General features: G+C 36.4%; 1 protein-coding gene across 1 annotated transcript in view; it reads left to right on the top strand.

Moving 5' to 3' along the window:
• The window catches only part of phactr4b (phosphatase and actin regulator 4b), a 66,080-nt gene that overhangs the window by 13,562 nt on the left and 40,461 nt on the right, over positions 1-12,057 (top strand). Inside the window, 4 exon segments of the mRNA XM_039740355.1 lie at positions 857-937; positions 8,946-8,950; positions 8,952-9,645; positions 11,185-11,559. Coding sequence (XP_039596289.1) covers positions 857-937; positions 8,946-8,950; positions 8,952-9,645; positions 11,185-11,559 — 1,155 coding nt within the window.

Below are 12,057 nucleotides of genomic sequence, written 5' to 3'. Positions count from 1 at the left end.
CTTCCATGTATTAACATTACACCATGAAACATAACTGTCAATTTACTTTATTTGAAAATGATTTATAATAGAAAAGAGTTTATGCTATCAGTACATTTAAATACAAAATTTAAAAATAATCTTCATGGTGTTTGCCTTTGTAATCACAGCCAGTAGTTGGAATCTGGTGAAAACTGTTGGTTATGTGGTCAAGGTCAGCCTTTCCCCATTTCTTTTCAAAACCTTGCTGTCACATTCTGTTCATTAGACCGATCAAACATTACCTGAACATGATGCCTTTTGAAGTGTGTTGCTTTTATTCTTGACAGCAGGCAGTTTATGCATTTTGATAGGCGCTGATTAAGTGCTGCCTGGCACCTGTGTATTTTTTTCTTCATAGGATGCTGTCCTACACCATGCCAGCATGTAGTTAGTGTGTGTTCAGTGGACTTGGTTATTCATTTTCCATTGTCACACCATTTTTTACACACCACATTTTAATCCAGGATTTTGAGAGGCAACCTTCCCCAAACCCATACACACCACTGTCTGCATAGATAAATTATACAGATTGAATGGGCTTATGAGGTATCAATTATCTTTACATATCCTTAAAGAATCATTAATTATAAAAAAAGTAAATAACAAAGGGTTTGTGCCATTTTACAGAAAACAATATTTTTACAAGATTTATGTAATGTTTAGTACCAGTTATCTTTAGGGCTGGGCTCTATATTATTTGAACATTACATGAATAGGAAGTGACATTTCTCATTTGTTTTAACAATGTATTGATTTAATTTTTCCACGTCTGCCTTTGTTTTTTACTTGCATATGGATAGAAAAATAAATGTGTATTTATGATTGTATTTAACAGTATTAGAAAGGAAAATTTCAATGAGAAAGCCCAGAGAAGACCTTATCAAACAAGGAGTGCTAAAGGAACTGCCAGAATGTGGTCAGTAATGTGGTTTACTTTGAAATATTTTGCAACATGACGCTTATGAATTTTAAATGCAGTACATGGAATGAAAAAAGAGTTTATGTAATACAAACCACTTTTGTTTTTGTCTGCTTATGGCAATGTTTTGCACCAACTATGACTTTTAATAACTCAGGATATGAACTTAAGTTATAAGGAAAGTAAAATAAAAGTACTGTAATTTCTGTATTTAGAATATTTGCAGATGAAGACCAGATGTTGCTGTATTTAGATTTGGAGCCAAAGATGTTGAAAAAAATATTACTGTGTACAGTTACTTCTGAAAAATGTTAGTTTTTAATCTTTGTATTTAAACTTAATTTAACATGAATTTGAAATGCATAGCTTATTCATATTTCTCTTGATATGGGTGACCATGATTTAAACCTGCAGGTTCTGGAGTAACCTGTTCTAATTTAAAGAGATTGCAGAGTTTAGTTGGAAGGGTTTGACTAAATAAAAGAAGTAATGAAAAATAAATATGTATATTTAGCACTCAGTGCAGCCAAACATTAATACTAAGATGTATCCTACATCAGACTTGCTATGTTTTTTTTAATGAATGTTGGTCCTTCCAAACATTAAACTCTTCCTCATAACTGCTTAATGAGTAACATGTCTTCTGTGATTAAAGTGTTCTTTTTTCACAGTAAAACAAGCAAATTCCTTTAATACCACCTTCCTGTTTTATTCTAGGGATTTACATTTCCCACACACACACACTTTTGTTTACTTCAAACATAATTTCCTTAGGAGTTATCTTAAGCTCATTGGATTGCAGTTATCTGTGATTCAGTTTTCTTTTATTTTACTTTCTTTCAGCTTCTTCTGAACTAGCCATTAGTTGCACTTCCTGAATCTTTTGACAGGAGCAACAAAAGTGTGTAAAATGCTTGTCTAGTGTGTATTTTTTCCCCTGCTTATGAAACTGTCCATCCACACACATTGAGGCATTTCTTGTTTATTCCCCAGTGTTTGACAAATCTTGCAGTTTGCCCCCAAGTAAATCTCAATGAACTGATTTATCTGCTGACTAATATTATTTACTTAACTCTAAATTCTTGGTAATGAAAGCACAGCAGCATGGGTCAGGCTAATTTTCTACTTTTAAGTCGATGCTACTTACAAGGCCAAAACACTTGTAACACTTTTCTGAAGTGCTTCTGTATATCTTTGCCATAGAGGTCCAGCTCTAAAGATTAAAAATCACATCACACACTGAACATTTGGCACTTCCATATAGGCAAGCACATCTTCAATGAAGTGAATAAAGGACTTGTAAAATTCCTTAGGTCACACATAATGTTTTTCCAGCAATCTGTCATTCTGCTGATTAGTATTCTCTGTTCTGGGTGGTGTAATTTCCAGTATCTACCATTTTATGGAAAAAGCATATTTATTGAAATTGATGCCTCCTGAAACTGGTATGAGTAAACTTCACCTGTATTGGGATTACAGATACAAGGTTTTCCATCAGACTTGGTGCATTTAATTACTGCACTGTGGAAACTGGAACTTTCAGAAGTATGTTTAGGTATTAAGTTTTAAATAACTGTGCAGTCTTTGAACTTTGCTTAACTTTCCTTATCACACAGTTTCTTTATTCTTTGCAGGGCACCTGCCCTTCTTCACTCGCCATTAACCCCACTTCTCTGCATGATTATGGTGCCTACTTGTTCAGTGGCACTTTTCTGCTTGTGGTGTTCATTTCCATGAACTGCAAGAGCCATTTCTTTGCGCAGTCACTTCTTAGTGCTGAGTCAAAAAAAGAATGCAGTGCCTAAAAATAACCCACTCACTACAGCATTATTACCAACAAATAGTCGAAAAATTAAAAAAAAAAAACAAAAACATGCAGCTAATTTTCTTTTTTCTGAAACATCACCAAAGTTCAATTAAAGCAGTTAAAATGTTTTTGAGATTTTGGGGGTTTTGTTTTTTCTATTGTGTTTCACCCCTAAATGCTAATTTATTAAAATGCCCATGTTTAGCAGATACCTGCCCTAGATGTACCATCCTGCCAAATTTCAGCTTTTTAACTAAATTGTTTTTGTTGGTGATTGAGAGAGTCATTCAGTGCAATTTTATATTGTGTGTGTGTGTGTGTGTGTGTGTATATATATATGTATGTGTATGTATGTATGTGTATATATATATATATATATATATATATATATGTATATATATATATATATATATGTATATATATGTGTGTATATATATATATATATATATATATATATACACACACTCACCTAAAGGATTATTAGGAAAACCTGTTCAATTTCTCATTAATGCAATTATCTAATCAACCAATCACATGCCAGTTGCTTCATTGCATTTAGGGGTGTGGTCCTGGTCAAGACAATCTCCTGAACTCCAAACTGAATGTCGGAATGGGAAAGAAAGGTGATTTAAGCAATTTTGAGCGTGGCATGGTTGTTGGTGCCAGGCGGGCGGTCTGAGTATTTTACAATCTGCTCAGTTACTGGGATTTTCACGCACAACCATTTCTAGGGTTTACAAAGAATGGTGTGAAAAGGGAAAAACATCCAGTATGCGGCAGTCCTGTGGGCAAAATGCCTTGTTGATGCTAGAGGTCAGAGGAGAATGGGCCGACTGATTCAAGCTGATAGAAGAGCAACTTTGACTGAAATAACCACTCGTTACAACCGAGGTATGCAACAAAGCATTTGTGAAGCCACAACACGCACAACCTTGAGGCGGATGGGCTACAACAGCAGAAGACCCCACCGGGTACCACTCATCTCCACTACAAATAGGAAAAAGAGGCTACAATTTGCACGAGCTCACCAAAATTGGACAGTTGAAGACTGGAAAAATGTTGCCTGGTCTGAGGAGTCTCGATTTCTGTTGAGACATTGAAATGGTAGAGTCAGAATTTGGCGTAAACAGAATGAGAACATGGATCCATCATGCCTTGCTACCACTGTGCAGGCTGGTGGTTGTGGTGTAATGGTGTGGGGGATGTTTTCTTGGCACACTTTAGGCCCCTTAGTGCCAATTGGGCATCGTTTAAATGCCACGGGCTACCTGAGCATTGTTTCTGACCATGTCCATCCCTTCATGACCACCATGTACCCATCCTCTGATGACTACTTCCAGCAGGATAATGCACCGTGTCACAAAGCTCGAATCATTTCAAATTGGTTTCTTGAACATGGCAGTGAGTTCACTGTACTAAAATGGCCCCCACAGTCACCAGATCTCAACCCAATAGAGCATCTTAGGGATGTGGTGGAGCGGGAGCTTCGTGCCCTGGATGTGCATCCCACAAATCTTCATCAACTACAAGATGCTATCCTATCAATATGGGCCAACATTTCTAAAGAATGCTTTCAGCACCTTGTTGAATCAATGCCACATAGAATTAAGGCAGTTCTGAAGGCGAAAGGGGGTCAAACACCGTATTAGTATGTTCCTAATAATCCTTTAGGTGAGTGTATATATGTATAGTGACAGATTAGGGCCGTATCGCTCCCTTGAACCCCTGTCCAAGACACCAAATGATGACTTTATGTAAATGCCACAGTGCACAAAGCACCCTCACCTCCAGTATACTCATAAACAATCACAAATACAATAATAAACAATCCTCCACTCCCAGACGCATTGCCACCCTTCAGCTCAGCTCGCTGTCTGGGAGCTCCCACAGTCCTTTTATCCTCCCTGACCCGGAAGTGTTCCCAATCCCCAGTCCACGTGATTCTTTATCACTTCCGGGTCAGGTACAAGTCCTTCTTTTCACCCCGGAAGCACATCACTCTTCCTATGATGCACTTCCGGGTTATAGGGCACGAATGATTCTTTGGTCGTCCCTGCAGCTCCTTCGTGCGGCCCCACATACACACACACATATACTCACAGGCCACTTTACTATTGCTAGTACAAAGGTTGGAACTTTTTGTTCTCAGAACTACCATAATTCTTTGTGCCATTGATTCAACAAGGCTCTGGAAACATTCCCCAGGGAATTTGGCCCATATTGCCATGATAGCATCACAAAATTGCTACATATTTGTCGGCTGCACATCCATTTTGCGAATCTCTCACTTCACCGCATCCCAAAGGTACTCTATTAGACTGAACTCTGGTGACTGTGGAAGCCATTATAGTAGAGTGAACTCATTGTCCTGTTCAACTAACCAGTTTGAGTTAATGTGAGCTTTGTAACATGACTGGTTATCCTGCTGGAAGTAGCCATCAGAAGATGGTACACTGATGTCATAAAGGGATGGACATGGTCAGCAACCATACTCGGCTAGATTGTGGCATTTAAGCAATGCTCAGTTAGTAGTAAGGGACTCAAAGTGTGCCAAGAAAATATCCTCCACACCATTACACCACCATCACCAGCCTGAACTGTTGATATGAGGGAGGATGGATTCATGCTTTCAGGTTGTTTACGCCAAATTCTGACAGTACCTTCTGAATGTTGCAACAGAAATCGAGAGTTATCAGACCAAGCAATGTTTTTTCAATCTTCTGTTGTCCAGTTTTGGCCAGCTCATGTGGATTGTAGTCTCAGTTGTCTGTTCTTAGCTGACAGGGGTAGCACCCAGTGTGGTTTCCTGCTGCCGTAGCCCATCTGCTTTAAGGTTTGACATATTGTGTGTTCAGAGATCCTCTTCTGCATATTTCGGTTGTAATGAGTTATTTGAGTTACTGTTGCCTTTCTATCTTCTTGAACCATTCTGGCCATTCTCTGACCTCTGGCATCAACAAGGCATTTTTGCCCAGACAGCTGCCACTCCCTGGATATTTTCCCTTTTTCAGACCATTCTCGGTAAACCCTAGAGATGGTTGTGTGTGAAAATCCCAGTAGATCAGCAGTTTCTGAAATACTCAGATCAGCCTGTTTGTCGCCAACAACCATGCAGCATTTAAAGTCACTTAAATCACCTTTCTTACCTATTCTGATGCTTGGTATAAATTTCAGCTGGTCATTTTGAGAATGTCTACATGCCTAAATGCATTGAATTGCTGCCATGTGATTGGCTTATTAGATATTTGTGATAACAAGAATTTGAACAGTTGTACCTAATAAAGCGGCTGGTGAGTGTATATGTATTATACATACAATATGTATAAATATGATATTCTAAATAACAAAGATGTATTAGGTGTTTAGACATACCTTTGTTTCAATCATTGAATTTTGTTTTCTTCAGTAACTGGTGAAATAATCTGTCTGTTTTCATCACCTAACATACAGTATGTAGCTAATTTGTTTGGGATTACAAGTACAATATATTTTTAATTTAGTAATATTAAACATTTAAAAATGTATTAACATTTCCATTAACTTTCTTTACTGCTGTTCTAGAGTTTAGAAATGCTTCATAAAGACCAACTTGCCCTAATATGCTCTGAAGTGTTTTTAATATATTTCATATCTACAAGCTTTAAGAATCATTGATGTGCAAATAGAAAGTCCTGAATGCTATCAAGCAATTTATTTTTGAAAATTTCTTCAGTGTTAATGTTTAAGTGTATTATCGGTTATGCTCCAAACAATGACTGAAGCAGGAACGGACTTGATCAACAACTTTAAGATCTTTATCTTTGCCACAGTAACATATAAAGTTATATAACATGTTACTGTTTTTCCACTGACAAGTAGATCTATGTACTGTTTTCATGCCTAGATTCGTTTCACCACCAACCATTTATTTTAAGTTTGCCACAGAATTACAATGCCATAAAGATGTATTAGCCTGATTTTAGGCATCATTACACAGTTTTGTAAAGTAACTTTTTATCAGATTGCCCAATACATGTAGTATTTAACAAAGGGACACTGAAGGTATAAGAAACTTGTGTTCTTTTTTTTTAAAAAAAAGAAACTTATTCAACATTAAATTACTCATTTGAAAAATTACTTGAAAAACTACTTCTCCACCAGTAATCAAAACCAGACATTTAATGTACTTTTTCATCAGTCTCTCACAATTTTTGTCCATTCAGCTCAGGGGGGTATGTGGGTTTTCAACCAAGAACTGATTGTTTTCAGCCCTGCCTCAATAAATGAATGAAATGTTAATATGTATTTTAAAATTCCACAGGGTTTTTATTTTTTTATTTTTTTTATAACATGCTGATAGATTTACTCGTATGCTTCAGATCATTGTTTTCCTGCATAACCTAGTTGCACTTTACCTTCAGGTTCAAATCTCAGCCAGATTAGTGGACATTCCACTGATGAATTCCCTGAATGAAAACTTAATTCATTATTCTTTTAATAATGGCAAAGTTTTCCAGGCCTTAATGCAGCAGATTTTCTCAACATATCATAAATGCCACCCCCATGCTTGACAACTGATGTGAAGTTTCATTTTGGAATGAAATGTTAGCTTTACCGCAGACATGAAATATTCTATTTCAGAATACAAATTCTACATTTAACTCATCGGTTTGTGAATCTTTAGCTTCAGAACTGTTGAGAATTTCCAGGTGCATGCTAAAAAAAACCTTTAGAGAATCCTTGTGTGTTATTAGTGAGCAGTGGTTTCCACCTTCCTGGTATGTTAAGGACTAATTTTTTTTTTTTTTTTTTGTTTATTTTAACTTTGTGTCTTTCTTGTGGTGAAGTACTGATCTTAGCTTGGACAATGCTTGTTTATCTTCAGATGTTCCATGTGCAACATTTTATACTTTGCTCATTTAGAGATTTTGAGAAAATAGGTGATGTTTGAAACATTTACTACTGCCAATAGAATATTAAAACAACTATGACTAGAACAGGCCTTTCAGCACAACAGGCTTGCCAATATTGTTCACTTAGTTTCTCCAGAAGGACAAAGTTTAGATTTGTAGGTTTTTAAATTTCTACTGCCTGCCATAATGCTTGGCAATTTATTACATGTGTCTGTGGTTCTTGAGTGAAGAAAAAACTTTTGAACATTTGTGCGAAATGTGACCTTTCTTACTGTGTTCCCATGTTCTTATGTAAAATTTATCTCACAATAAAAGCTAGGATCCATTGTACTAATTCTATATTTTTAAACACTTCAGTCATGTCACCTTATAGTTTTCAGCTTCTTCAATCTTTCTTCAGAGCTTATTGTTCTAAGTCTTTGAATCAGCCTAGTTACTCTCCTTAGGACTTTCTCTGGTGTTACTATGTCTTTTTTTGTAATATATAAACCCCCACTGAGCACTGTACTCCAGGTGAGGCGTCACTAGGGTGTTATAAATGTTAAGTGTAATCTTCCTTGATATGTACTCCAAATTTTGGAGGCATCATATAACCTTGCATCCCATTAGCCATCTTGATCACTTCTCTTCAATCAATATGACTCCTAGGGCTTTCTCATAAGGTGTGTTATCCAGTTTCAGAGTTCTCAGTATGTGTATTCAAATTTAATCTTACTACTTCCTATGTGTAATAACTTACATTTACTTAGATTGCATTTAATCTGCCACAAATCTGTCCAGGTCTGTAGGCTCTCAGGGTTTCTCTCCATAATACTTCAGCTGATTTGGCATTATTTGCCCCTCTACCTTATTTAAAATCATCTGCAAACTTAACCAGCTTGTTTTTATCTAGATCGTCATAAACTTGTGCAGTTCTGTCCCAAACATATGAATATGTTTGTAATCATTTCCACACTAAAGTGAGTTTTTTTCTGGAATTTGTTTCTAATCGTAGTATGATATGGCTATAGTAAGAACTAACAAACCTAATCTGCTGCATTTCTTAACTGATAGCAGGCTTAATTGATTTTTAACAAAAGTGTTTTTTTATTTTTATCGGGCTATTTATGGAATAGGTAAACCACAGAAATGTATGCAATTTGTATAAAATAACACTTTTTGTTCTTCTGGACTTAGCACAGTCATCAGTGTCCAGTTATACTTTTAACAACTGAGTGAGCAAGAACCTATTTATAACAGTAGAAGAGTTTAATGTTTGCATGTGTCCATATTTATATTTATTTCTTTGTTTTCTATTACATTATAGAGGGTGAGGAGCAAAACCTATTTAAAACAGTCAAACATGAAGAATGGCCATACAGTACCATTCAATGGGTCACAGGAGTTGGATTTAGGGCATACTGCTTCAGGGACGGAAAGAAGGGATATGCTTTATAAGACACCATCAGCTGATGATGGGAAACAAAATGCACCTTCTGAGCTGGAGAAGAGAATCAGCTTCAATTACCAACCTGCTGAGGCAGATAAGAAGGCATCAGTTGCTTTACCGTCCTATGAAAAAGACAAGGACAAGAGGATAACCCTCGGCAAAGCTCCATCTGAAGCAGACAAGAAAGCAACACTCAAGCCTCCATCAGAAGGAGACAAAAAAGCAACACTCAGCAAGGCTCCATCTGAAGGAGATAAGAGGGCAGTACTCAGCAAAACTTTATCTGAAGCAGAGAAGAGGGCTACAGTCATCAAACCTTTACCTGAGGCAGACAATAAAGTGGCAGTCACAAAAACTGTTTCCTCAGAGGATGGCAAGCGAAGTCGACCTCAGTCTGAATTTGTGAAGCTCCCTAACTTCCAAAAACCAGAGTCTCTGGAAAATGACAAAGTGGGTTGCCCTGCTTCAGATACTGAGAAGAAAGCACTTTTCCCAAAACTGCCCTCTGGAGAGGAAATAAAAAAGATACGATCAGCTTCTGAAGCAGACCGGAGGGAGGATGTGAGAAGGAACCGGGGTAGGTAGCAACAAGTAGCCAGTGTGCTAATCTATGCAGTATTCCTTTGTCTGACATTAGCTTTTTAGTAGGACAATAGCAAAAGTATTTGGTGGAGGAATTTGTTCTCTTTCAGTTTTCATTACTCTGACTTTAAAGAGCTCATCATAAATATTTTATAGGTGTATTTCATTTAAGGTGCAGTGTTTTGTGCTCTTGACACAGTTCTAGCATTATGGGTTTGAATCCTGATCCTTATGTTTTTTTTTTTTTGTCGAGTTTTCCTATTTTCTTGATGTGATTGGGGGATTTTCTTATGGTATTCTATTTTTCGTTCTTCATGTTAAACACAAAGTTATTTGTCTATTGCAGATTTGTCCTGTGTTACGTATGAGTGACAATGTGCATGAATGGTCTAGCAAAAGATTGGTGTCCCATTTGTTCATACCATTCTCTTTTTTATTTTTGCATCAAGTCTTGCTTTTCTCATCTGCTTTCCTGCTCAATTCTCAATTAATTTTTTTTTTTTTTACTTTGAATTTCTTTGGAACACAGCTGATAACTTCTCTTGGCTATATTCATAATTATGATTATTCTTACTACTATAATTAAAACTGCTAATTTTAAATCCATTCTCACTTTGGTTAGATTAACAAAAGTTTTGGTAATGTTACATTGCAATTATATTTTAGCGTAATGTTCAGTTTTTAAGAAAATAATAGGTATAAAGCACAACTAGCAAAAGCATTAGAAGGTAAAAAAAGTAAATTCCGGGTGTGTCTAGTACAGCAATCTATCTTATTCAGTCTTAAGGGATTAAGTTTCAAAACATCACTGTCAGACAGGTTTGGGATGTCAATAGAAACAAAAATGCATCAGCTGACTCTCTCTTCACTATTTTCAGCCTCAGCTTAAATGATACAGCAATGATATATATTCTTTTATTTTTCTAAGTAGTAATGCATATGAAAGTTTTTGTAATAACCCAATATATAGGAAAAGTATTTTGTCTGCCAATGTATTATCCACTTACTATAAAACCTTTTATTTGTTTCTACTTATTTTGTGTTCACCTTAAATGTCACAAATACATGTAGGAAAAAACTTGCACTTACTATGTTGTGACGTTTTTGACCTGTGATGGGGATTTATATTTAAAGCCTACCTAGCAGCATTTTAATGTAGGCTGACACCTGTGTCTTCTTGGCAGCATTTTCACTAACAGATTGTGCTTTTTGTCTGAGCAGCATTAGATCACTTTATATTATCTTTTAAATACAAAACATTGTCCTTGAGACCTCTATTTAATAGTTGATGACACTTTGGACATCATATTATATTAATTTTAATATACCACTTACTTTATCGTATTCCTGTCTATAGTTCCAGTCTTTAGCATGAGAGATTTCTTTTAGTTTTGTGTGATACAATAGATGACTGATCTAATAAAAATCCACATCAGCTTTGTAAATGCTTCTATGACAGTGTGTTTTTGTTCAGTGCTTTGTGTAATGTGGCTATGTCTTTGTCTTCTTGCTCTGCTACTGTCTTGTTAAGCAGATGTCAATGGGAGCCGACCTTTTTCTGACATGGATCCAAAGTTGGATACTTTGAGAGAACCTTTGCCACCCAAGCAGGTTATTCATCCTCCAAAATGGTTGGTGTTAGCAGCTGCCTCCTCCCAAGAATCTGGGGGTGATGGACAGATGAAAGACTTCAATCCTGAAAAGAATGCTGCCACTAACACTGTTGGTATGGGTGGAAAAGCTGTAAGGACTCTTTCTGCCAACACCACTCCTGCTAGCATTAACCCTACTGTAGCTAACAACACATTTAGCAATACCAGCTTAAATACTACTTCCACTGCGCCTGCCAAGCTACCACCTGTCCCACCTCCCAAGCCTCTTAATCGGAACAGCAACCCTGCACTCCTAGGTGAGTTTTCTCATTCTTGTTTAAGTTATATAGAATGCTATCTTCATTGCTTTGCTTTTTCATCTTTGTAAGTGTCCTTTTACCCAGAGACGTTTTCTGCAACACCATGTTTTGCATTCAGTCAAATGAGTTGTATCTCAGTGATATAAGTAATATAGTGGAACAGATTATATTCCATTAAAATGTCATGGCCATGAAGGAAAGGTCTACCTAGTTTATTATTAGGAGATTCTTAGAATAGGTTTTGAGTGAGTCATGTGTACAGTATGTAAAGTATTACTTGCTATACTCTACAAGAATATTGGCTATAACTCCTTATTTAGCCAGAAGATGAATCAATAGTATGGGCTTAAACTCTTCTGCAGTAGATGTTGTTTCAGTCCTGAAATATTGTAATGTCATGGTGATGGGTTAATTTCTGGTTAAAAAGTTCATTACTAGATTGTATTCTATGAGCAAATGAAGAAATGTTAAAAAATAGTTTTATGTACATTTAAT

Source organism: Polypterus senegalus, chromosome 17 (genome assembly GCF_016835505.1).
Source record: "Polypterus senegalus isolate Bchr_013 chromosome 17, ASM1683550v1, whole genome shotgun sequence".
Classification (NCBI taxonomy): Eukaryota; Metazoa; Chordata; class Cladistia; order Polypteriformes; family Polypteridae; genus Polypterus; species Polypterus senegalus.
Note: the sequence above shows the minus strand (reverse complement) of the source record. Positions and strands in the feature narration are given on the sequence as shown.